The sequence below is a fragment of the Barbatula barbatula genome, assembly GCF_947034865.1.
Source record: "Barbatula barbatula genome assembly, chromosome: 6".
Taxonomy (NCBI): Eukaryota; Metazoa; Chordata; class Actinopteri; order Cypriniformes; family Nemacheilidae; genus Barbatula; species Barbatula barbatula.
This window is the reverse complement of record NC_136765.1, coordinates 4666754-4693375: the sequence shown is the minus strand read 5'-3', so window position 1 is coordinate 4693375 and position 26622 is coordinate 4666754. Positions and strand designations below refer to the sequence as shown.

General features: G+C 41.9%; 1 protein-coding gene across 1 annotated transcript in view; it reads right to left on the bottom strand.

Moving 5' to 3' along the window:
- Positions 1–17962: 17962 nt before the first annotated feature.
- orc3 (origin recognition complex, subunit 3) overlaps positions 17963–26622 on the bottom strand; it is a 49912-nt gene continuing 41252 nt past the window's right edge. The window contains exons 16-20 of the mRNA XM_079457892.1: positions 22245–22339; positions 20593–20734; positions 20032–20148; positions 19836–19915; positions 17963–19637 (exon numbers count right to left, since the gene is read on the bottom strand). Of these exons, the coding sequence (XP_079314018.1) occupies positions 19532–19637; positions 19836–19915; positions 20032–20148; positions 20593–20734; positions 22245–22339 (540 nt within the window). The 3' untranslated portion in view covers positions 17963–19531. The remainder of the gene's footprint in view (positions 19638–19835; positions 19916–20031; positions 20149–20592; positions 20735–22244; positions 22340–26622) is intronic.

Below are 26622 nucleotides of genomic sequence, written 5' to 3'. Positions count from 1 at the left end.
CTATTACGCATAAGAGTAAAATGCACATTTCTTCCCATATTTCTATTTTAAAATATTGACTTGGGTCTGGAGATTATAGCTGTCTAGATGGATCCTTGAATAAAAAATGATTGGAACCCTTGGCTTACTGTACGTTATAATTTAGTTGCGACAGGCTTTCCTTTACGTCACCTAAATATGTAGTTTTCCTTCTTGTTGTTGACAAAGCCATCTGCCAAGTCTCTGGGGACTACAAACTCCAAACTGTCGCACTGCTCCTCGCAGTCCACGGAGTACACCTAAAAAGGGGAACATTTGTTATACATTCTAGACATATTAGTGGACATTTGTATTTCATCAATTCATTATTCATATATTCTGCCAGCATGACATGCGCGCTGTTTTAGCAGCAATGATGTAAAAAAAGCACCTGAATTGACTTTACTCATTAAACACCATGCGACGATTCGCACATATAGTCATGGGATAAATATCATGTTTATAATCTACTTGAAGACATCGCGGTACGATGTCTTGTGTAAAGCGATGCACAGGCTAAAAGCACTCACCGTGGGGGGTTTCTTCGTCGGTTTTACGCGGGCGAAGATTTGAATAGTTTGTTTAACCATTGTGTAAAACAAAATACTATTAAATATAATGATTATGGTACTTTTTATAGTTGCCTATTCGAAGCGAATGCTTGGCGTCGCGTTTATTCAAAGACGACAGGAGTGCTCGACTTCTCGCGGCATGTGATATCACACGACCGCGAGAGAGCCATCCGAGGTCATAGGAAGCAGACGGGTCTCGCATTGCTCTCGCGGTGCTTTGATGTCATTGACGTTCGGTCTGAGCAGCGCTGCGAGTCGCATACACGATCCATTTTCATTTCCTGTGTTTGCAGCGGTTACTAGGCAATCAAATGGACAGGGTGGGTGCTTCTCAGTTCTTGTTTTACACCCTCGTCCCTTTCCTCGCGTCTTATCTTCACCCAGTGGCGTAGCGTCATATTGGGGGCCGGCATCCCAGTTTTTTTTCATGGCCGTCTATACTGTAGAAAATAACTAGATGACTGATCTCAGATCTGGCGTCTCATTTATAAAAGATTGCGTAGAACTCGGTTTTATAAAGCACAATTTTTGTTAATATCAGCGTTCTGGCAAACGTTCATCTTTAGACGAAGAAAATAAATTTCATTGACACAGAAACAGAGGTTCTTGTGAGTGAGGTAGACCAAAGAAAAGTTTTTTTGGCATAACTGTACTACAAAAAAAGGCATTGAATAAATAATAAACAACATTAACAATTTACAATTCTCAAAGGCAGACATATTTGCAAATACAATATGTAAGAATTAGTTTTTACACTAAGTGTACAATCGTGAATAGCAAAAAAAATGAAAAATTTAATAAAAAATAGTAAAAACATTTATAGAAGGTAAGTTCTACAAGGATCAGCGAGGAGTTATAGGGCACTTAGCTCACTGAAAAAACAGACAGTTTTCGTATATTTTACATTTGAAAGTGTATCAAGCAAGGCAGCAAAAAGTTCATTAGAAAAATTAGAAAAGGATGGGGGATTTAAAAAAATCTGCATTTATGAATGAAGTGTTTAGCAACTTCAAGAAGGCTATTAACCAACTGATGTTGTGAATAATCTTTCTTAAGCACACCAAACTTAATTTGTTTGTGTTCAATGGGATTTACACATGCAATTGAACATGACATTTTACTGCACAAGTCCAAAACAACTTTGAGTAATCACAGTAAAGAAATATGTTCAGTGGTTTCAATATCAATTACACAGAATTGACAAGACTTTTCTCCAACATCAAATTTTGATTTGATAAATTCGTATTTTAAAGTGAAGTTCTTCCTTTTCAAAACTAGACGACAGGTATCTGTCGGGTGGCCAAGTGGACGAGCCCAGGAGTCGGGCCCTCCCCTTTTTTGAGGATCTCCACACCGAGGTATCTCGGTCATGGCAAAAACTTCATTCCTCTCTCGCAGAACTATGCCGGGCTACAGATTTGTCCCTCCATGCAACCAAGCAGATGGCTCATGCCGTCGGCCGTTCTATGGCTGCTTTAGTGACCACGGAGAGACACCTGTGGCTGAACCTCACGGGCATCAAGGACCGCGACCGTGCGCTACTCCTAGATGCCCCGACCTCGCCTTCCGGATTGTATGGGGTTGCGGTAAACACCGTTTTTACCAGGTTACGGGAGGCGAAACGCCACGAGGAGGCTTTTGTGAGGTATCTCCCCCATCGTGCCCAAGCGTCTGGAGTGTCGGCCACCCACTCCAGACTAGTTCCCCAGTCCCGACCAGACACACAGTCTCGGGTGGATCTGGTCTACCGGAGGCGTGAAGTCATCAAACAGAGTGTGGTGTATCGCGCCCCCGCTATTAAAAGGGCAGGGAAGTGTCCCACCGTGGCCCTCAAGCCACCTCAGGTGTGTCCCCACGGGGAGGGGTGCTTTATATTCCAAGAGAAATTAGAGGCTCCTCTTTGGCACCCTCACAGGGCCGCTATGCTATCTCAGCCGCTACAGGCGTTTCAGAGATTAGCGGTCTCAAAAATGCTAAATGTTCGGTCATCTCCTGCCACGATTCAGGATGCCGAATGTCTGGCATCCCCCCAACAAGACTAGGTGTCAACATTGATACCTCTAGAATTACAAGCTCTGCTGTAAAAAGGGACCATAAAACGTGTTCCCCTATCAGACAGAGTGTCAGGCTACTACAGCCGATACTTTCTAGTTTCCAAGATGTATGGGGCGTTGCGAACAATTCTAGATATTTGTGGATTGAACCGCTACCTAAAGACACACAAATTCAAAATGTTGACAATCAAGATGATTGTGTCTCAAATTCAGTGTCACGAACGATCTCAAAGACGCATCATCTCACATAGAGATCTTGCCACAACACAGGAAATTTCTGAGGTTCGCTTTCGGGGGCGAAGCTTACCAGTATCGGGTTCTTCCATTCGGCCTATCCTTGTCACCCCGCACATACACAAAGTGCATGGATGTAGCTCTGGTTCCTCTGCGATTCCAGGGCATCCACATTTTGAATTACATAGTCGACTGGCTGATTTTAGCTCAGTCTCGGGAGCTAGCACTTCGACATCAGGATGTCTTCCTAGTTCATCTCGAGACTCTCTGGTTAAGACTCAACGTCAAAAAGATTGTTCTTTCCCCTACACAAAATAAAACGTATTTGGGGATTATACAGGAATCGATCGCAATGCAGGCACAACTGTCACCTGCACGTGTCGAATCCATACAGAGCACCATGAGGAGCATCAGGCTAGGCCAGAAAGTGACATATCATCACTTTCAAAGAGTTCTAGGTCTCATGGCAGTGGCTTCTACAGTAATAACTCTGGGCCTCCTGCATATGAGACCGTTTCAGTGTGGCTCAAAGCCAGGGGGTTTCATCCAAGGGCCAACCCCCGGAGGCATACAAGGGTGACGCGCCAGGGGTTTCGCACCCCTCCTATGTGGTTCAGACCTCGGTTTTTTACTTTAGGTCCCACTCTCAGTCCGTTTTGTCGTCGCAAGATGCTAACGACAGACGCATCCCTGGGTAGCGGTCTTAAATGTACGTCCAGCCCAAGGGATCTGGAGAGGTTATCTTCTCGATTGGCACATCAATTGCCTCAGAATGATGGCTGTATTTCTGGCCCTGAAATAGGTCCTCCGGCAGTTACGAGGCTACCATGGCCTAGTGCGGGGGGACAAGACGTCAGTAGTCTCGTACATAAATCCCCTGCGGTCGCGCCACCTCAACAAATTGGCCCAGCAGATCCTACCCTGGGCAGATTCCTGTCCCTCAGAGCGATTCACATCCCGGGCATATGAATTTGGGAGCAGACTTGCTGTCCAGGCAAGCTGTGAAGAACGGGAATGGAAACTCCACCCGAGATAATCAGACAAATCTGGGAAAGATTTTACGAAGCAGAGGTGGCTCTTTGCTACACATGAGACAGCACAATGTCCCCCTTACTTCTCTCTGAGTCATTCAGCTCCCCCGGTTCTGTCAACCTTGCACTGGTTACCTATAAAGCATCGCATTAACTTTAAAATCTTGCTTTACTGGAATCCCCTGGTTAGGCATGGTTTCCCTCTGAGATTTTATTTCTCCTTTTGGGTTCCTCGTCCACCGTTTGCATACTGTTTTGCACTGTTTGCCTGGCGTCCAGGGCTGCGTCCAGGGCTGCTAGAATTTTATAGTCTTATTTAATAAACACTGCATATAGGAATTTATAGTGTCTCTGATATTCGACCTGTGTTTTGACTTGGATAACCTTTTATGTTTTGCTTATAGTCAATGTTTTCTTGTACAGCTGCTTTGTAACAATGAAAATTAAGTAATAAAGCTGACTTGACTTGCTAGGGAAGGCCTGAGTAATAAGTCCAAGAGGCCATTCATTCCTAGGTGCTTGGCTGTTCTTAAGGAGAAAAGCGCTTCCAGGCTGAATGTTTGGCTGAGTGAACTGCCATTTCTTGCGGGCCTGCAGTGTTGGGAGGAATTGTTTCCTCCAGCAGTCCCAGAAGGTGTTGGACAGCTGCTGAACCTACCCCACTGGGACTTGTAGAGGTCTGCAACTCCAAACTCACCAGCAGGCGCAGGCACACTGTTCGTCTTTTGTGTAAGAAGAGCAGCTGGCGTGAGTATGAACAAGTCATCAGGGTCCATGGTCACTGGAACAGGTGGCCGGGCGTTGATGATCGCTGCGACTTCTGCCATGAAAGTCACCAGCACTTCGTGGGTGTGCTTGTCTTTCAGCTGGAGGAATTGCGTCCAGAATCCTCCTTGCCAGCCCTATCATTCACTCCCATGATCCACCCCAATGGGATGCATGTGGGGGATTACAACTCCAATCTGGTTGTTGCCATTACTGTCTGTCACTTTCAGGTAGCACACAGCACCGATAGCTTTGACTGACGCATCACAGAACACACACAGTTCTCTTCTTACCGCTGCTGATGGTGAGGCTTCTGTGTTGCGCCTTGGGATGGAAAGTTCAGCGAGCTCGGACAGAGTGGCTCTCCATGACGTCCAGGCATCTTCCATGGCAGGAGGTAAGGGCGCGTCCCAGTCACCATTCTCCGTTGTGAGCTCTCGCAGGATAGCCTTGCCTTGAACTGTGACGGTGCAACAAATCCAAGTGGGTCATAGAGGCTATTGATTGTGGACAAGACACCCCGCCGTGTGTAAGGCCTGGTCTCACTGGAGACATTAAAAAGGAAACTGTCTGTCTTGAGATTCCAGTCAAGCCAGAGACTTGGTCAAGGTCTTTGAGGTCACTCGCGTGGTCACTGGATTGAAAGGAGTCCATGACCTCTTTGTTGTTCGCTGCAATCTTGTGAAGTCTCAGATTTGACTTGGAGAGCACATCCTGTGTCCTTTTTAACAGGCTAATAGCATCTAGAACTGTGTGCAGGGACTTCGAGCCCATCATCGACATGCAACACAAAGTGCTGCACATTTGAGACGACGTGGAATTGGTTGCTTTGGACAGACTTGTGTAGGCAAGGCAAGGCAAGTTTATTTATATAGCACATTTCATACACAATGGTAATTCAAAGTGCTTTACATAGAAGAAATTAAAAATACCCATTTGATAAAACAGTGAAGAAATAAGATAAATAAAATAGTTTAGAATAGAAAACTAAATAAAATAGAAAATAAATCGAATAGAAAATAAATAAAAAGCACAAGCACAAAGAGTCGGACGGTCAAAGGCACAGTGCACATTAATTAAATGCAAAGTTAAACTAATGTGTTTTGAGTTTGGATTTGAATGTGACTACTGTGGGAGCACATCTGATCTCTTCTGGAAGCTGGTTCCAACTGTGGCTCGCATAATAGCTAAATGCAGACTCTCCTTGCTTAGAGTGAACCTGTCATGATTCTGCCTGCTCTTGTCTTGATTTTCTGGTCTAGGGGCAGAATCATGACAGACCCACGTGTTTTATGTGGAGAGAAACATATTATTGTCAATCAGGACATAATATGCGTTCTCTCCTGTCTCGTCATTTGGCCCCGCCCCTCTCGTTCCTAGTATAGCTTTCCTCCTGTGTCGCATTACCCACTCCTGCCCATCGTTATCTCCTTTGTTAGTCTCCCTATATAATACCCTCTTGTCCATTGTCTTGTGCTGGTTGATTGTACCTGTGTACGTGTTACCTTGGATGTACCTGTATACCTGTATGCTGTTCATGGTCCCTGTTCATGTTTCCGGTAAAGTTTATGGTCTTGTACACTGTTTGTTTAGTTCTTAGTTGTTTCTTTTTGCCCCCCTTGTGGGAAGTCTTTGTTTTTAGTTTTGGATAGTGTTTTCTCCCCATTGTGGGTGTTTGTTTTGTGTTTTATATTAAAGTCTCTGTTTAACCCCTTCATCATCCGTGTCTGCCTGCACTTGGGTTCTCCCCTCACAATTCACGACAGAATCAACCAGCCATTACTGAACCCAGCAGGCAGCAATGGCCACACGGGCCCGGAAGCCTCGTCTTCTCTGCGGCGTCCAACAAGGGAATACTGACTTGGAAAGTTATTTGGGCAGGTTCCTGGATGTCGCAGAGGAGATGGTCCGTGGTGAGGAGGAGCTGGCGGTGCTTTTTAACGCCGGTCTGAGGGACCCTCTTTCGCCAGCGGAGATGAGATCGCTGAAGCCGTTGGAGTTTGAGGATGTGTGGAGGTGCGCCGTCGCACGCTCTGAGCTCAGGATCTCAGGCCAACTTGGCTATTCATCTCCGCTGGCCGCAGTTCCAGAGGGTCGTGCCCTGCAGATCGGGGTTATGGGCATCACCACACCATCTGCTCCACCACCTACAGCCTCCTCACCCGCAGTCAGTTTTGGTGGCAAGCGTGGCAGACGGGAATCCTGGGGGTCCTCGTCCGAGGCCTCCAATCCCGAGCCGCCCGTGCCCTTCTCGTCATTCCTTCAGCCGCCCACCAGGCGGGTGGCTCGGCTGAGGAAGAAGAGGCAACGGAGGGCGGTCTCGAGTCCGGTGGTCCCAAGTCCGGTGGTCCCGTCAAGTCCGGTGGTCCCGTCAAGTCCGGTGGTCCCGTCAAGTCCGGTGGTCCCGCCAAGTCCGGTGGTCCCGTCAAGTCCGGTGGTCCCGTCGAGTCCGGTGGTCCCGTCGAGTCCGGTGGTCCCGTCGAGTCCGGTGGTCCCGTCGAGTCCGGTGGTCCCGTCGAGTCCGGTGGTCCCGTCGAGTCCGGTGGTCCCGAGTCCGGTGGTCCCGAGTCCGGTGGTCCCGAGTCCGGTGGTCCCGAGTCCGGTGGTCCCGAGTCCGGTGGTCCCGAGTCCGGTGGTCCCGAGTCCGGTGGTCCCGAGTCCGGTGGTCCCAAGTCCGGTGGTCCCGCAGGCGCCCAGTCCTGTTCCTCAGCCGGCCTTCCAGCCGGCCTCAAGTCCTGTTCCTCAGCCGGCCTTCCTGCCGGCCTCAAGCCCTGTTCCTCAGCCGGCCTTCCAGCCGGCCTCAAGCCCTGTTCCTCAGCCGGCCTTCCAGCCGGCCTCAAGCCATGTTCCTCAGCCGGGGACTCCTAGAGCCCCTGGGACTTCGCGCTCTCGAGCGCCGCCCCCCAGGGTGTCCCCTAAGTCCCCTGGGACTCCGCGCTTCCGAGCGCCAGGGACAAAAACTGTTCCCCCTTATCCCAACCCCTTTGGACTTCCCCCCATGGACTCATGTGTTCCCCCCATGAACTTTGTTGTTCCCCCTCCCCCCCTCCCTTGTTTGTTATTTTTAGTATGTCACCCTAACCCTTTTATCATGTATTCTTGTATGCCCCTAATTGTGTTTACCATGTTTTGTTGGATGTTGTCTGTTTCCCAGTCGGTCTTGTCTCGTTAGTCTGCTCCCTTGGTGAACGCCAGGGGGCGTTCATTAAGGGGGGGGTTCTGTCATGATTCTGCCTGCTCTTGTCTTGATTTTCTGGTCTAGGGGCAGAATCATGACAGACCCACGTGTTTTATGTGGAGAGAAACATATTATTGTCAATCAGGACATAATATGCGTTCTCTCCTGTCTCGTCATTTGGCCCCGCCCCTCTCGTTCCTAGTATAGCTTTCCTCCTGTGTCGCATTACCCACTCCTGCCCATCGTTATCTCCTTTGTTAGTCTCCCTATATAATACCCTCTTGTCCATTGTCTTGTGCTGGTTGATTGTACCTGTGTACGTGTTACCTTGGATGTACCTGTATACCTGTATGCTGTTCATGGTCCCTGTTCATGTTTCCGGTAAAGTTTATGGTCTTGTACACTGTTTGTTTAGTTCTTAGTTGTTTCTTTTTGCCCCCCTTGTGGGAAGTCTTTGTTTTTAGTTTTGGATAGTGTTTTCTCCCCATTGTGGGTGTTTGTTTTGTGTTTTATATTAAAGTCTCTGTTTAACCCCTTCATCATCCGTGTCTGCCTGCACTTGGGTTCTCCCCTCACAATTCACGACATGAACCCTTGGTATTTCTAGCTGATGCGATCCTAATGACCTGAGTCCTTTGACCTTTTGGGTCTGTATTCAATGAGCATATCTGCAATGTATTGAGGTCCTAGGCCCTTGAACGATTTATATACCAGTAATAAAGCTTTAAAATCTATCCTATATGTAACTGGTAGCCAGTTTAAAGACCTCAGAACTGGTGTGATATGATCATATTTTCTGGTTCTGCTCAGAATCCTTGCCACAGCGTTCTGTATGAGCTGAATCTGTCTTATGGTCTTTTTGGGGAGGCCAGTAAGGAGTCCATTACAATAATCCACCCTGCTGGTGATGAAAGCATGCACAAGTTTCTCTAAGTCTTGACTGGAAACAAAGCATCTAATTCTTGCAATATTTTTCAAATGATAATATGCTGATTTAGTTATTGCTTTGACATGACTACTGAAGCTAAGGTCTGACTCTAGAGACACACTGAGATTCCTGACTTGATTTTTTGTTGTTTGACCTTTAGAGTGAAGGTACGCGTTCACCTTGAGAACCTCATCTTTATTTCCTTTTTATTTCTTTGTTTAACTGAAGAAAGTTTTGACACATCCAACTATTTATTTCATCAATGCATTTGAGCAGGGAGTAAATGGGGATGTAATCATTAGGCGATAGGGCTAAGTATATCTGTGTGTCGTCTGCATGGTTGTGGTAAGCAATTTGGTTATTTCTCATTATTTGGCTCATTGGGAGCATGTACAGGTTGAATAGGAGAGGCGCAAGAATTGAGCCTTGGGGGAGTCCGCATGTCATGGATGTCCACTCAGACTTATGGTCACCTATACTCACATAATAATCTCTCGCTTCTAGGTATGACCTGAACCATTTTAGGACTATCCCAGAAAGCCCCACCCAGTTTTCCAGCTTGTCTATATAGTATGTTGTGATCGACCGTGTCAAATGCAGCACTGAGGTCGAGTAGGACCAGCACTGATAATTTGCCTGAATCAGTACTTAAGCGAATGTCGTTTACTATCTTAATGAGCACTGTCTCTGTGCTGTGATGCGGGCGGAACCCAGATTGAAAATTGTCAAAGTATCCGTTTGAGCTTAAGAATTTGTTCAGCTGGTTGAAGACAACTTTTTCAATGATCTTACCTATGAAGGGAAGATTTGAGATCGGTCTATAGTTGTTTAATATGGTCTTATCCAAATTGCTCTTTTTCAGGAGGGGTTTGACAACAGCAGTTTTCAGGGAGTTTGGGAAACTTCCAGAGAGAAGCGAGGCATTTACCACATCTAGGAGATCTGCTTCTAAACAGTAGACCATGGATATGCAAGTAAATATGGATTACCTCAGGGATCTGTTCTAGGACCCATGCTGTTCTCCATGTACATGCTGCCCCTCGGAAACATTATTAAAAAAAATGGAATTAGCTTCCATTGCTATGCAGATGATACTCAGCTATACATCTCATCAAGACCAGATGATTCCTCCCAGCTATCCAAATTGGCAGAGTGCATTGAAGATATAAAACATTGGATGATCTAAATTCAAAGGCAGTTATTATAACTGAAATGATCACGGACAATAGTTTTGATATACTCTGTCCTACCGAGACCTGGCTTAAACCAAATGATTACTTAGGTCTAAATGGGTGTACCCCACCAAGCTACTGTTATATGCATGAGCCACATCCGGTTGGTCGGGGTGGGGGTGTCGCTACAATACTTAGAAACTTTCTTACTGTAACTCAGAAAACAAAGCATAAGTTTAAATCATTTGAAGTGCTTGCGTTGAATATAATTAATCCTAACAAAAGTAAAAAAACAAGTAAAAAAAGTAAAAAACCATTGCTTTCTTTTACATTGGCTTCTATGGTACAATAGCACCACTTGCGCCCTTAAAAAAGAAACACGTAAACTAGAGCGCAAATGGAAAAAAATCCCAATTAGTGGTATTTCAAATTTCGTGGAAAGAGAGTGCAAACTGTTAAAGAAAGACACCAAAAGCTGCAGGCTGAGCACCCCCGTAACCTGATAGAAACAAACATCAACAATCCAAAGGTTTTTATTTAGCACAGTTACTAAATTAACAAATAAACAGACATCATTTGACCTGGTGTCACGGATGGAACAGGAGTCAGACAGGTGATATGTGAAATGTAACTTTATTTGCAGAAACACGGATTCAGTGAGAGAAATGGTGAGTTTAAGAATAGTAAATAACCAGACTGGAACTGAACTGAACTGAACTGAACTGAACTGAACTGAACTGAACTGAACTGAACTGAACTGAACACAATGTGTCTTGTTTGCAGATGGCAGATGAAGGCTTTTTTTGGATGAAGACTGCCGTGTTCTCAGATAAGCAGCGAGAGTGAGTCTGTGAGTCTTGTATTGACGAGACCAGACATTGAGTAAATGACTGAGTGCTGAATATAAAGGTGGTGGACTAATGAGGTGCAGGTGATGGTGATTAGTATTCATTGGCAGGTGAACGAGTGGGAGGGGTGAGTGATGATGTGGGTGATGATGGTGTAATCCTGACAAATTATTCCACTGCACCTTGGTAGCAATGAATTCATGAAATTCTTTACAGAGAAAATCAAAAACATACGAGACAAAATAGTAAAAACTCAACCTCCAAGTCTGTCCTATGAATTAGTACCAACCATCGCCCCAAAAGAAAGGCTCCAGACCATAACATACTTAAATCTAGATTAAAGACACATCTTTTCAGCCAAGCATTTACTTAAATGCAAAGAATGCTAAATAAACGACCTGAAGACTGCATTTATTAGATATTATTTACTACTGTAATGGAAATGTTCTAGTCTTTCTTCATGACGTGTTGGTCTTTATGTTTTTGAAGTGTTTATCTTTGTTTTAAGGGGCATCACTTCTCGTAAACCAGCTCGGGATTCTTGCTGGAGGGCAAAGGGAGGGGGTGTCACGTTTTAATACTACATAAACTCTGTGTGCAGGAGAGAGGAGGGCCTTTTTTCTGCACCATGCTCATTGCTTATGATGCAGATTAAACAACAATAAAATACTTTGCAAAGTACCTCATGCCTCTCTGTGCATTGAGTTTGTCTGGGCTGACTCAACTAGTTTAAGGAATAAGAAAATTCCACAACAATTTGGCGACGAGGAATGGGATCGAGAGAGTGGCTCTCTGAGACCGGTGTTAAACAGCACCGCCAGCTCCTCCTCCCCGAAGACGCCCTGTCCTGCGATGTCCAGGAACCTCTCCACATAATCATCCACAGTCTCACTTCCCTGGCGAAGGCTGCAGAGGCGGCGGGCCAAGCTAGACCGGCCAGTGTCCATGCTGCTGCTGGGTTCAGTCTTGGCTCGTTGGTTCTGTCACGGGACAGGTAGAGAGAAGAACCCAAGCGCAGGCAGCAATAAGGGGTGCCGCCACAGGTCGTTCGTGGTCCACGACCTCATCGAACTCCTTTGACTCATCTCCGCTGGTTGCGATACCAGAGAGTGGTCCTCTGCAGATCAGGAATGTGGGCATCGCCACGCACCACTCCCCAACCTCTGAAGCCTCTCCACAACCGCCCAGTCTCACTGGCAAGCGAGGGAGACGGGAATCCTGGGGGTCCTCGTTTGAGACCTCCAATCCCGAGCCGCTCATCCCATTCTCTTCATTCCTGCAGCCGGCCTCCAGGCGGGGGGCTCGGCTGAAGAAGAGGCAACGGAGGGCGGCTCGGAGGGCGGCTCGAAGGGTGGTCCCGTCGAGCCCGGTGGTCCCGTCAATCCCGGTGGTCCCGTCAAGTCCGGTGGTCCCGGTGGTCCCGTCAAGTCCGGGGGTCCCGTCAAGTCCGGTGGTCCCGGTGGTCCCGTCAAGTCCGGTGGTCCCGTCAAGTCCGGTGGTCCCGTCAAGTCCGGTGGTCCCGGTGGTCCCGTCAAGTCCGGTGGTCCCGGTGGTCCCGTCAAGTCCGGTGGTCCCGGTGGCCTTTCAGCCGGCGTCTCAGCCTCAGCCGGCCTTCCTGCCGGCCTTCCAGTCGGTGTCACAGCCGGCCTTCCAACCGGCCTTCCAGTCGGTGTCTCAGCCGGCCTTCCATCCGGCCTTCCACCCGGCCTTCCAGCCGGTGTCTCAGCCGGCCTTCCAACCGGCCTTCCAGCCGGCGTCTCAGCCCCAGCCGGCCTTCCAGCCGGCGTCTCAGCCCCAGCCGGCCTTCCAGCCGGCCTTCCAGCCGGCGTCTCAGCCTCAGCCGGCCTTCCAGCCGGCCTTTCAGCCGGTGTCACAGCAGGGGACTCCTAGAGCCTCTATGACTCCCCCTAAGACTGTTCCACCCCATCCATTCCCTTTTGGACTGCCCCCTAGTCACTCTTTGCCTCCACCCCCCCTCCCTTGTTTGTTATTTTTATTGTCTCACCCGAACCCTTTTGTTATTATTTCTTGTATGCCCCTAGTCATGTTTACAATGTTTTGTTGGTTTATGTCTGTTACCCAGTCTGTCTTGTCTTGTTAGTTGCTCCCTTGGTGAACACCAGGAGTCGTTCATTAAGGGGGGGGATTCTGTCATGATTCTGCCTTCTCTTGTCTTGATTTTCTGGTCTAGGGGCAGAGTCATGACAGATCCACGTGTTTTATGTGGAGAGAAACATATTATTGTCAATCAGAACATAATATGCGTTCTCTCCTGTCTCGTCATTTGGCCCCGCCCCTCTCGTTTCTAGTATAGCTTTCCTCCTGTGTCTTATTACCCATACCTGCCCATCGTTATCTCCTTTGTTAGTTTCCCTATATATATACCCATTTGTTTATTGTCTTGTTGCTCGTTGGTTGTATATGTTGCCTGTTCTTGTAAATCTTGTACCTCGTGGAAACTGTTTGCTCTATCCCTACGCTGTGTCCCAGCGGTAGTATCCTGTTCTTGTTACCCTCTGTGAGTTTTCATTCTTGTTTTTTGCTGTCTTTGTTATCCCCTGGATTTTACCCCCTCGTGGGTTTTTGTTTTTTCATTAAAATCCGTGTTACCCCTTATTGCTGCCTGCGCTTGGGTTCTTCTCTCTACCTGTCCCGTGACAGGTGGTGAGTATGATTTCCCCTAGTATATGCAATGAAGAACTGCTTTTTCCTACTGTATGCAATGAAGGTCTGCTTATCTAACATTCCATGATGAATGAAACCGCTTTCCGAACTTTGCCAAAATGCACAATGCTTGTGTGCAATAAACTGCTTGAATTTTTGATAGATTAAGGGGCAACAAATACTGTGATTCACAAGATTTGCCAGAGTCTAAACTTTAAATTTGCCAGAGTCTAAACTAGCTTTGTATTCCCTAAATGCTATTGGCTCTACTTTAAAATAATTTATGTCAAAAGGGTGCAATGCGAGTTGGGTAGTGTCAAATTTCAATACAGGTTTCTCATGTCTGACTGCTGCCCGATTAATTTGCTGGGCAGAGACATAATGTGTATGATGACAGATTGAACATGATACCAACACGACCCGAGTGCAGCGCTCGTACAGCTGTACGATGTAGAGAATGTATTGCCTCACACCAGCCTCACGAAGTTGATTGCAGCGGCGTGGGCAGATGTGGGTGTTTTTGCTGACAAATATGTGCACGCCATAGAATGGGTTCAAAGGGATGACGTGCAATATTCAAATTCGTTGCACGCCCATCGTGAGAGTCATGCCTGTCTGTCAGCAACAAGGGGACCTGAAGTGTTTTCACACACAAAAAGATTAATGATGAGAGTTGACATACCAGAAAATTTGGGAAGGTGCTCGTACAACCGTGGGTAACAGGAAAATATTTAGGAACTGTGAGCCTGTTGTGATAACGCCCAAGGGTAATTTTCGTAATGTCTGCCCATTTTCTGTTTGAACCAGATATGATCTAGGATTTACCTCTTTTAGAACTGTAGCTTTCTTTCTCCATCCAGTAGGCTCCTCAACTCTAACTGTATCTTGTAGTGAAGGAGGTTTCATATGTCGAGCTCCCTTGTCATAATATACTTTCTGCTTCTCTTTAAGATGTTGCATTTCTTTCAATGATAGACTGTTGTTTTCTGTTTTCAAGGATAATTTTGGCAGTGTGTCACACAGTTTTCGGTTCATCAATAACTCACCAGGAGATAATCCACAACTGAGTGGAGAAGAACAGTAACTCAGAAGAGACAGATTTACATCACACCTGCTTGCTGCAGCTTTTTTCAAAAGTCTTTTTACAATTTGTACCCCCTTTCTGCTTTGCCATTTGCCTTTGGATGAAGAGGGCTTGAAGTAGTATGCTTCAACCCATACTGTTCTGCAAACAGCCTGAATTCACGACTATTATACTGAGGACCATTGTCACTTTGCACAATATGAGGAATTCCATGCTTTGCAAAAATGCATTTCATGCGTTGAATCATGTCATTCGATGTTGTATGACGGATCTGTTCAACCTCAGGATAATTGGAATAATAATCGATAACCACCAGATAATCCTTACCATTCAACTGGACACTGGAATGACAATTCAGTTTTTTCTCAACAGCATGCCCTCAACCACAGTCTCTGCCCTTAGTGGATAGTACTGTGTACACTTGCCTTTGATACATCCATGATGAAGAACCCTGTGCAGTTCAGTATCCTTCTAGATCGCTTGAATTATACTGGTATTGAGGGACAGGCACTACAATGGTTCAGATCTTACTTATCAGACAGACATCAATTTGTCCATTTAAACGGGGAATCATCAAATCTTACGCAAGTAAATGGATTGGTTATGGATTACCTCAGGGATCGGTTCAAGGACCCTTGCTATTTTCCATATACATGCTGCCCCTTGGAAAAAAAATGGAATTAGCTCCCACTGCTATGCAGGTGATACTCCAGCTATCCAAATTGGCAGTGCATCAAAGATATAAAACATTGGATGACTTGCAATTTCCTTCTTTTAAGTTATAATAAAACTGAAATATTACTTATCGGACCAAAGACACATAAACCGAATATTTTGGATTATAACCTGCATATTGAAGTACTGTGGACACTTGCCTTTGATCTATCCATGGCAATGAAAATGTGCAATAACCCTCTGCAGTTTAGTATTCTTTGCAGTTTCCTCTGCGATCAGTTTTAACATCTCATCTGAATACACCATACTCACATGTCTCTCAACTTCGTCCATGTTGCCGATCCCCGAAACTACTGGTACTCGAGACAGTGCATCAGCCACAATGATATACTTTCTAGGTGTATACACTAGATTCCGATCATATCTTTGTAATTTCATCATCATGCGTTGAATTTGAGCGGACATATCATTTAAGGTATTTTGAATGATAGATATGGTTTATGATCCGTCTCTACTGTAAAAGTAGGTAATCCATATACATATCCATGAAATTTATCACAGCCAAATACTAAAACCAAGGTCCCTTTTTCTATTTGAGATTAGCGTCTTTCAGTCTCTGTCATAGATCGAGAAGTATAAGCCACAGGTCTCCAGGAATCTTCAAAGGTCTTAAGAAGCACCGCCCTCAATCCTTCCTGAGAGGCGTCTGTAGAGATCTTAGTTGACCATGTGTGATAAAAGAAAACAAGGACAGGTTCAGCAGTAAGAGTCTCCTTTAACTGCTTCCATTCTTGATCATGAATTCCAAACCAACTCTTGATCATTTTGTAACAACTTTCTCATATGGGTAGTTTTGGCTGAAAGATTTGGCCAAAATTTTCCTGAGAAGTTCACCATTCCCAAATTAAAAGATAAAAATGCACCTTGACTTAAAAATTTGTACTGGATCAAGAACTAAATACTATAATTGTTTTTGCCGTGTAGGCGGTGTTATGCGAAGGCGAGACCACATTCGACTTTCATCCAGCTTGTTCTCTGGCACCGGCTTACAGAAACATAATTTAGTGTTAAAAATTAATAGATAATATTAACAGCATATCCATAGCAAGTAATCTATAAAGTAAACTTGTGTGAAAGTAAAGTATAGGCTAAAGTAAATTTAGCGGTTATAAAAGTTTGACAAATAGACTATTGCAGGAGGCGCCTTGATTACCAAATGCTTTAAAGATATTGTATTTTGTATTTGTACTGTAATTACCAAAATGTTGCAACTGTTTATCATAAACAGATGAAATACTGATGCATTATAAATTATAATTTACAGTTTTTCAACATTTAAAAAAAATGTCATGGTAATACTTTATCTGTTTACTTTAAACATTCATAGAAAATGGTGAACTTATTTTTATTTTACTGGCGTACCACTAGCTACTCAACACAATCCATTGGTACTTTAAAATACAGATGAATTTTAAGAATGAAAAATCTACACAATTAATGAGGAATATTATAGAAAACATTTGATTACATATAGATTTATCAAAAGATTGTAGATTTCCTTTTTGCGGACTCCAAAAGATAGATAAGAAAATTATTCTATTCAATTTGCTAACAACTGGATTACCGGTTGTGTAACAGGCACTGAAATATGGATTTGCACCAGTCTGACTCAGGTACGGTCCTTTTCTGTTGAATCATAGCGTAGTAGCTTTCTATTTTGCGTAAATATAAAACTTTTTTGAAATCATGCATGGTGATAAGTCTTAATTGATCTTTGTTCTAAAAGCACACGCATAGATAGTATACTAAGCTAACACTAAATATGCCTCACTATGTTACCGTGTTGAAAACCTGTAATTAGGGGACCACGTAAATAAATGAATATATATTGTTGTTTCAGGGAAGAGCGATTCATCTTTGTTGCACCCCTTAGGTGCCAAGTTGTCAACGGTCTGTCAACAACCAGGAAAGATCTCAAAAGATTGTAAAAGTGATTTTGACCATGATTTTCATCCAAAATAGACCGTGGGAAAGCACTGCACCAGGTCTACATCTCCTCCCGTCATCTTCGGTCTGAAAATGAGCGATGCCTGGTTGTTCCATCCCAGTGAGGCACCAAATCGCTTGCAAAAACCTTTACTCATTCGGTTCCCCTGCGGTGAAATGACCTGCCAGCCTTCACCCAAACTGCAGCATCCTTCACAACTTTCAAAAGACTGCTCAAAAATACCTGCTCCATACCTCGCATGTAACACATTGCCGTAATGCTCAGATTTAAATTGTATAACAGAACAATTGTAATGCAAGCTTGACAAATAAATGTTACAGTCTTGAAAATACGCGATTAAACACTTAAATGTTTTTCCAAATAGTAGTGTTGTTCTATAAAACATCTTTAATTAGCATCATAAACTAGTGATATTTTACTAAATTGGCCCCTAACAGAAAGGTTTGTTATAGAACTCCAATGGTGTAACCGCTTACACAATTTGACACTGACATTTGACAAGCATTAGTTGACACCTATGTTAACACATGGCCTGTATGGGAATATTTTAAATTCAATATTTTAAGTCAATACTCATTTAAGTCAATACAATAATGATTAATTATTAATGTATTTCTGGGGTCATTCCTTTGACATGCATCCCTAAGAATACCTGACCATACCTTTAAAATGTCAAATTTTCTCACTGTAACAAGATCCATAAAAGGGAAGGAAGCAGGCGAGAACCGGTGAATGTTTTACAAACTTTAATCAAAATAAACAAACAATAAACACGGAAGTAAAAGACCGGCAGCCACCTCACAGTAGACTGCCGGCCATAAAACAAACACAAACTTAACACATGTCCGGTCCTCTCTCGTCAACAGTCCAGCCATTCTTTTAAGCTCCGATCTTCTCCGTGCGAAATGCAAGAATCTGACTTCACTCACATGATTCCCCAAATTAGTTGTAATATTCAGAACAATGGTGTTCCATTTACTTTTATTTACAATTAAAAAGGGCTAATGTAAGACTAGCTGACATTGTGTTTTATTGAGAATAAAAAGATGTATTATTGGTATCAAATTTATACGGTTAGACCACATTGAAGTTTCTGCAACCATTCCCCAAATATGCTCTCAAAATGAGAGTCTTATTCATCAGAGAAGAGAATGTATGAAAGTAATGTGCTTTTTTTTTAAATTGTAACCCCTTTAGAATGTAATGAAACAACAGAAACACACAAAGCGTCACGTCATTGACCCTTATAGAAGGACTGAGAAATCAGTTGGTCAGTAAATCTAAATGAACCCAGCTATGCATATACACATTTCTGATCTTATCATAACATTTCTTTTAACCAATTTGTTTTTTATTTTACGTTATTCACTCCATCACTTATTCATTTATGCATGTGGCCCTTCATGCCAGTTAAGTACAAATATTTTTTATAATAATATACCATCATGGCATGTCCATACAATGCAAGTGATGAGGACAAAAAATATTTGAGGGGCGGTTTCCCATACAGGGTTTAGACTAGTCCTAGACTCAAATAAATGTTAGAGCGGTCTAAACTGAAAACAGCTTGCACTGACTGACATGTCTTGTCATTGTTTGTTTCAAATTGCATATCAGTAATGTTTGCACATAAAGGCATGGTTGTAAAAACGGTTTAAAAGTCCTAATTTAACTAAGGCCTAGTATTGGTTTGACCTAACGCTTGTCCGGGAAACCAACCCTGAATGTTTAGGACCTATTGTTTCAGATTCTTTTTTCAAACATTTGGGATTGCAAGTACTTGAGTACTACTATCATTTGTAATGATATTTAAAGCTACAATTTGTAGTCGCAATTAATACAATGCTGAACACAACAATTATGTATCATTTAAGGTCTTTGTTTAAAATACCAAGTATTTTCAGAGAAATCTTAACCAAGGTCATGATAAACCCGTAAGGTAACTGGCGATAGAGGGAAAAATTATGGACTGCAGCTTTAAAGAATGCTGTAGGTAAAGGTTGTTCAATAAAACTTTCTTGCTCTTTAGAATTTTTGAAAGAGACATTAAAAAACAGAATACTCTACTTTATTGTAATACTTTGCGCATAGTTAAACGTATCAAAAAGTACATAGTTAATAAAATGGCGATGTCTCACGTTTCAAAGTTCCTTTAACAACCTGACTAGTAGAGGTTTTCACCCCGTTTATACAATAATAAAATTGTCACTATGAAGTAAGGGACGATCTGAAAAGAGAAAATGCATAACATGCAATGCTGGCATCTTAAAAAAGGGGTAGTTCAAAAGAACTCTGTTTCTCTAACAACCTCCCCAAGTCAGTCTTGCCACGTGATCAGTCTTCTGTTTTGTTGATTTAACAAAACCAAGAAATTCCATCTCAGAAACAGCCTGAATGAAGCAAGCACTGTTTTACAGTTGTTAAGATCTTTAAGCCCTTTTTAAAAGAAAGAAATTGCATGCACAATAATGTCATTTAAAATCTCTAAGTCATAATGTAACCACACAAAGTAATAACTACGTAAAGTTTTACATTATCATTGTACAAAGTTTAAAATGCTCAAATAGAATCTGCATTACAAGCATATTGTCTGGGAAAGGATACTTTTTGAGATTTTCAAGTTTGTCATACTCAGCAGAATTTGCTTCTTTGTCCTCAGCAGCTGAGCTTACGGTTACAAAGGCCTAAAATAACAAGAACAAAAACAAATTGCAGCCAGAATGTTAGTATAGATAAACCACTATCATACTAAAATAGGCTTCTGTATTATGTTCATCAGTTTAATATATAATATTTGCACCTCAAGCCAATCATATAGATTTATAAGTCGTCCACACTCGAGATGAAGCTTGTATATGATGCAGAGGTCAGGAGCAGCACTAGAAACCATGCCAGCATTTGTTTTCAAGGCTTCATTCTGCAGAAAATACAGAACACAGTAACAACACCAACATTTTTTAACACGGAACAAAACTTTTTTTAAAGAATGTCAACAGACAAGATGCAAAATAAACTGCTTTTGGGTACCAAAATGTATTGGTAAAGGGTATTAGAATTAGCAAGAAACGGGTCCACAGGATCCAATACAGAACAAGCTTCAAACTTTTCTATATTGTATTTGATAAAATGCATGCATTTGATTCTGCATTATTTCAGTGTGGCCATTTTTAAGTGTGATTTAGTCCACATCATCTCTAAAGACCCGCCCCGCTAGCCGACAGGGCCTTACCTGCTAATGTCAGGTATATATTTATCATAGACTATATATACCTTTAACTTAACTTATATTTTCCGTCAAACTTACAAAATCAGCAGGGGAACAAATAATTATTTCCACCTGTAAGAATCAGTGGTCAGGTACCTGCAGGTAGTAAAAAGGATGACTGAGAGCAGCTTGAATAGAGGTTCGGGGGGCAGCATTGAGTCGCTGTCGCAGGACCCCAGAGGAGCTGTAGTAACATACTTCACTTAGAGGTTGAAGCTCTGCTGGAGTCAGGTACTCTCTGATGAGAGACACAAATAGCAATACAGTGAGAATATTATAAGAGATTTGGGTAACACTTTACAATAAGGTGCTATTTGTTTACAATAAGTTACTGTATTAGCTAACATGAACTAACAATGAATAATCCTTCTACAGCATTTATTAATATTAATTCATGTTCATTTCAACATTTACTACTACATTATTAAAATCAAATGTTGGGTCTGTTAAAGTGTCAGTATGTCCGTTATGTTGAGTAAAAATTAGCTAAAACCAATTATTGAGCAAGTACATGAAAAAACTGTGTTTAAAACTGTGTCACTACCCTTGCGGGATTCTCCACGGAAAGCTTGTAATAATGGTTTTTAATTTGCCCTGTGGGGTCGTCTTTCCCGGAGATCCTTATTTGGTGTCTATCGTCTTTGCATTATTTCGTCACATTCAGCTGGCCAGTGGATGCTGCGAGTGATTTGTAGCGTGTACTCACAACTGTTGGGTAGGATTTTATGCAACTTTTAGTATTATTTATGGCAGCGTTTTGTACTTTTACTTTTAAACGGCAAGCAGCATTGACATCTGGGGATTCATCAGTTGTGAAAAACAAGAAAGTACGATGACAGTTTACAAAGAAAAAGTGAATGTTATTGGAAAATAAGAATTAATATTGGCAAGGCATTTCAAAGGTAGCGCAAACTCTGTGATCTGAAAGGATTTAAAACTGATGCAGGCATGACTTATTTCTTCTGAACAAGTAAGACACTTCAGTATTTCAATAGATAACACAAAATCCGAGGATCCCTTGTTGTGTACAGATGGGCACATTTCATCGGTTGTTCTTTCTTATAGTCTTATTTTATTAACACTGCATATAGGAATTTATAGTGTGTCTGATATTTGACCTGTGTTTTGACTTGCATAACCTTATATGTTTTGCCTATAGTCAATGTTTTCTTGTACAGCTGCTTTGTAACGATGAAAATTTTAAAAAGCGCTATATAAATAAAGCTGACTTGACTTATGATGTTCATTATGATATTCATTATGATAAAGGTAATTTAAGCCCTATTCGCACGGGATTAGAATTATCGGGACCTCGTATGATTTAGAAATTGCCTCCCCACATCTGTATTTCACGTGGCGCGAATTAGCACTGATAAGAGAAGGACTTCTATGATGGCAAGGCTTTGCATATAGTATATATAGTTGTATGATGTACAATGATTTATGACCGTACTTGTCAGCATTTAAGTGTTCTGGGATCTTCTGTCCGGTTCGCATTATACGAGATGGCCACAAGAGGTCAATCCTACGTAGTGCTGCTTTAACATTAGTTAATGGATCATGAACTAACAGAAATAACTGTAGTGACAGGTACTAACAGTAAAGAGGATTAATAAATGCTGAAAAACTAAAATGTTCATTGTTAGATAATGTTAGGTAATGCATTTTCTAATGTTAACTAATAGCACCTTATTGTAAAGTTTTACATATATTTTTATGAGATTATGGTAATAGTCTTGCCCACTCACCTCACAAGTTCATCAAAATATTGTAGCACCTGATTTCGAAGTATTTCAAATGGGCTCATTCTTCTTGTTTTTCTGGACTCTTTTTCCAGCAGAGCCTGTAAGAGAGAATGCATGTCTACTGTTTTAAAACAATTTTATACATTAAAAATTTTTATGCATATGATATTCAATTATTTAAAGCTTTGACCACACAAGATCAGTGCTACATAAACCACCTAACAAAATTGCACACAGCTAATCAAAATAAGTAAAAAATATCTGGCATTAATGAGATCTGCTTTGGGTCGATTGTTAATTTATTTTATTTGTTAGCAATAAGGTAAGAGGTTGTGCAACGTGAAGCCGGGTGCCTGCAACCCCATCGACCGCGACACAATATAGCACTAGTCTTGAGTTCCCTATTGTTTTTATAAAACAGTTGACACAGTAGAAATATTAAAGCTTAGAAATATGTATCGATGAAATTTTCACTAAGTAAAATCACTTAAAAGCCATGTGCTGGAAAATCATACTCAACCGACTCTGAATAGCAACAGATGAGATCATCATAAGGATTCACTCATAGAAAGCAATATGTATGGCTTGTAAACACAGGATGGGATTGGTCTGTTTTACATTACTTTCACTTACAGATAACGCGATGCGTTTGTCTTGAGTTCCTTCACTTATAGAAAGCATTTTGCATGGTTTATAAATACGCGCCATTTTCTCTTAGACAGACACTTTGCGTTTGTCCTTTTCAGCAATGTTTTTCAAGGGCGCAAACATGACGTTTAGACACGTGATTCTGGTTGGCACTAGGACCACAAAAAGACGATGCTGTTATCTGGATTCTGGTTAGCCGTTGGACCAGTGGTGGAAAGAGTAATAAAAATTTGTACTTATGTACAAGTACTGTTACATTGCTGAAATTGTACTCAATTACAAGTAAAAGTACTGGTGTTAAAAAAGTAACTGAGTAAAAGTAAAAAATTACTCCTCTCAAAAACTACTCAGAGTACTAGTTTATTGTTACTTTTTAGGCAGTATTATTTAATGAATTCAGAATAATTATTAATAATCAAATTTGGAGATTTAAATGGAAAATATACATTTTACATTTACATTTGGCAGACGCTTTTATCCAAAGCGATTTACATTGCATTGTCCTATACATTTTACATAGGTATCTGCATTCCCCTGGGATCTAACCCACAACCTTGCATTGTTAATGCAATGCTCTTACCACTGCGCTACAGGAAAGCTATAGCTATATATAGCTACTATCAAATATAGCTACTTTTAACAAAACACATCTTTACCTGACTGATAAAGCATATAACTGGATAATAACTATTCAATGTCTTGTTCGGTTTGTCTGTCTATCATAAGCTCAGTTTTCCAGTTAAAACCATTTATGCACTTCCAACATGATTCAATCATGTGTACTAGGCCCCACAATGCAGAAATTAATAAATAAGAGTCCCAAATACTATATACACTATAAGACTTAAAATTTTACCAGATTATTTTTAAACTAGACATCATACACTTATAGACTCAGTTTCAGATAGAAACACACTTAACTGATCAAATCTGCACACTGGCACAGACTTTCTGCAATAAGTCCAGACTGAAAATCGGAGCAAAAATCTTGTAGTATGGTTTAGCCTTATATTGCTTTGGATTAGCATTAACTGTAGAGCTGGCTGATCAATAACTCAACCTCAAGCCATTAAAAGATGTATGTGACATTATTTCTTAGGTAGAACTATAAAGATTTTTAGTGAGAGTTGTGTTCCACAGGTTCATGTCTCTAAATTCAAAATACAAATAGAGGCAACATAAAAGTAATCCCTGCAGCTTCTTCCGATGTATTAATGACGTTTTATTTAAGCGAATCGATCAAACTGTTCAAGAATCTGAACATTATTTACAAACTGCTTCGCATGCGTTCCAATCGCATATGTTCCCTACTAACTTATAAGGGCAGAGCACTTTATTAGAGACTTTGGAGAGATATTGACAATTTCTCTCATGATATAGCCGTTTGGATGGAACTAGACGAACGGAGTGATACAGAACTCAAAATTTCTCCATACTTGGTCCCCGGGCACTGCAGTGATAGCTGCCCACTGCTCCAGGTGTACGTGTGTTCATGACTTGCTGTGCGTGTGTTCACTACTCTTTGGATAGGTTAAATGCAGAAGTCACATTTCGGGTCACTATCATTAATAATCTTAAAACAGTTAAAATTTTGTAGTGAAGAAGTGTCAAGTTGCTGCATCCTTCTTTATCCAGCTCTATTATCTCAGCTCTTGTCTGGTCTGGGCATGAACTGCATCCTGCCCGCTGTGATAACCTTGGAACAATGAGAAAAGACTGGCTGAGAGTAGAGTACTGTTCTGCAATATTTGATGCAAGAAGTACATCAGTTGTTATTGGAAGTGTTCCTGGTTCCGGTTGATCTAACTCATGCAGCCTAATCCCTCAGAAGATTTATATTATGGTAGTGTAGTTCAATTCAATTCAATTCAATTTTATTTATATAGCGCTTTTCACAATTTGCATTGTTCCAAAGCAGCTTTACAGGAAAAAAAGGGTAAATCACGCTACATGGTGTTTTATATAATAAATTCAATTATTCTAGTAAATAATATCTAATGTCAGCATCTCCTGGTGGTTTATTTAGCATATTTTGCATAAAGTGAATGCTTGGCTGAAAAGATGCGTCTTTAATCTAGATTTAAATTGGGCGAGTGTGTCTGATCCTCGAATAATATCAGGAAGGCTATTCCAGAGTTTTGGGTTGATAAAATTGGGGTTATGTGATCGTATTTTCTGGACCTGGTAAGAACTCTGGCAGCTGCATTCTGAACTAACTGTAGTTTGTTTATTGATGATGCAGGACAACCACTAAGTAGCGCATTACAGTAGTCAAGTCTTGAGGTCATAAATGCATGAATAAGCTTCTCCGCGTCAGCAACACATAGAATATTTCGTAACTTGGCAACATTTCTTAGGTGGAAAAAGGCTGTTTTTGTGACATTTGAAATGTGATTTCGAAATGACAGGTTGCTGTCTAATATAACACCTAGATCTTTTACTGTATTTGTTGGAGTAACAGTACATCCTTCAACTTGCAGTTTATAATCAGAAATATTCGGTTTGCGTGTCTTTGGTCCGATAAGTAATATTTCTGTTTTATTAGAATTTAAAAGGAAATTACAGGTCATCCAAAGTTTTATATCTTCAATGCACTCTGCCAATTTACATAGCTGGGAGGAATCATCTGGTCTTAATGAGATATATAGCTGAGTATCATCTGCATAGCAATGGAAGCTAATTCCATGTTTTTTAATAATGTTTCCGAGGGGCAGCATGTATATTGAGAACAGCACGGGTCCCAGAGGTAATCCATAATTTACTTGCGTTAGATTTAATGATTCCCCATTTAAATGGACAAATTGATGTCTGTCTGACAAGTAAGATCTGAACCATTGTAGTGCCAGTCCCTCAATACAGGTATAATTGTGTAAGCGAGTAGTGTATGAAAGATTAAAAGATGCAACTTTAGTCTAGATTTAAACTGACAGTGTGTCTGCCTCTCAGACAGTGCATGGTTCCAAGTTTAGGTGCTAGATATGAAATGGATCTAACACTTGAACTAGATTTTGAAATTCTAGGTATTACCAACTGACCGGACCCCACATGAAGGACTATAATACAAGAGAAGCTCACTCAAAGTAGTGAGGAGCTAAACCATGTAAGGCTTTATAAGCACGATTTTAAAGTTAATGCGATGCTTTATAGGAAACCAGTGCAAGGTTGACAGAAATGGGATAATATACTCAAACCTTTTTGTATAAAACGCCAATATTCTTTGCTGACGACAAGGGTTATATGGAACATCCGTCAATAGTTAAGCAGTATTCTTGTTGTTAAGAATGGCAGATTGTATCTCCTAGAGGTAGCATGTATAATGCAAAGAGCATAGGCCCCAAGACTGAGTCCTGTGGTTCACCGTACTGGACTTGCGTGACAACTCATTGTTTATTGCTACATATTGAAAACGGTCGGATGAATAAGATTTAAACCATTTCAAAGCTATTTCTTTAATGCCGACGTCATTTTTGAGTCCATGTAGAAGTGTGCTGTGGTCAATGGTGTCGAATGCAGCACTAAGGTCTAGCAGCACCAATAAGGAGCTGCAACCTCGGTCAGACGCCAAAAGCAGATAATTTGTAACTTTGATCAAAGCAGTCTCTGTACTGTGGTGTGCTCTAAATCCAGACAGGAAATCTTTACTGATGATGTTATTCCTTTGGAGGAAGGAACATAATTGAGTTGAAACTACTTTTTCCAGAACCTTGAAAAGTAGATTCGATATAGGTGGATT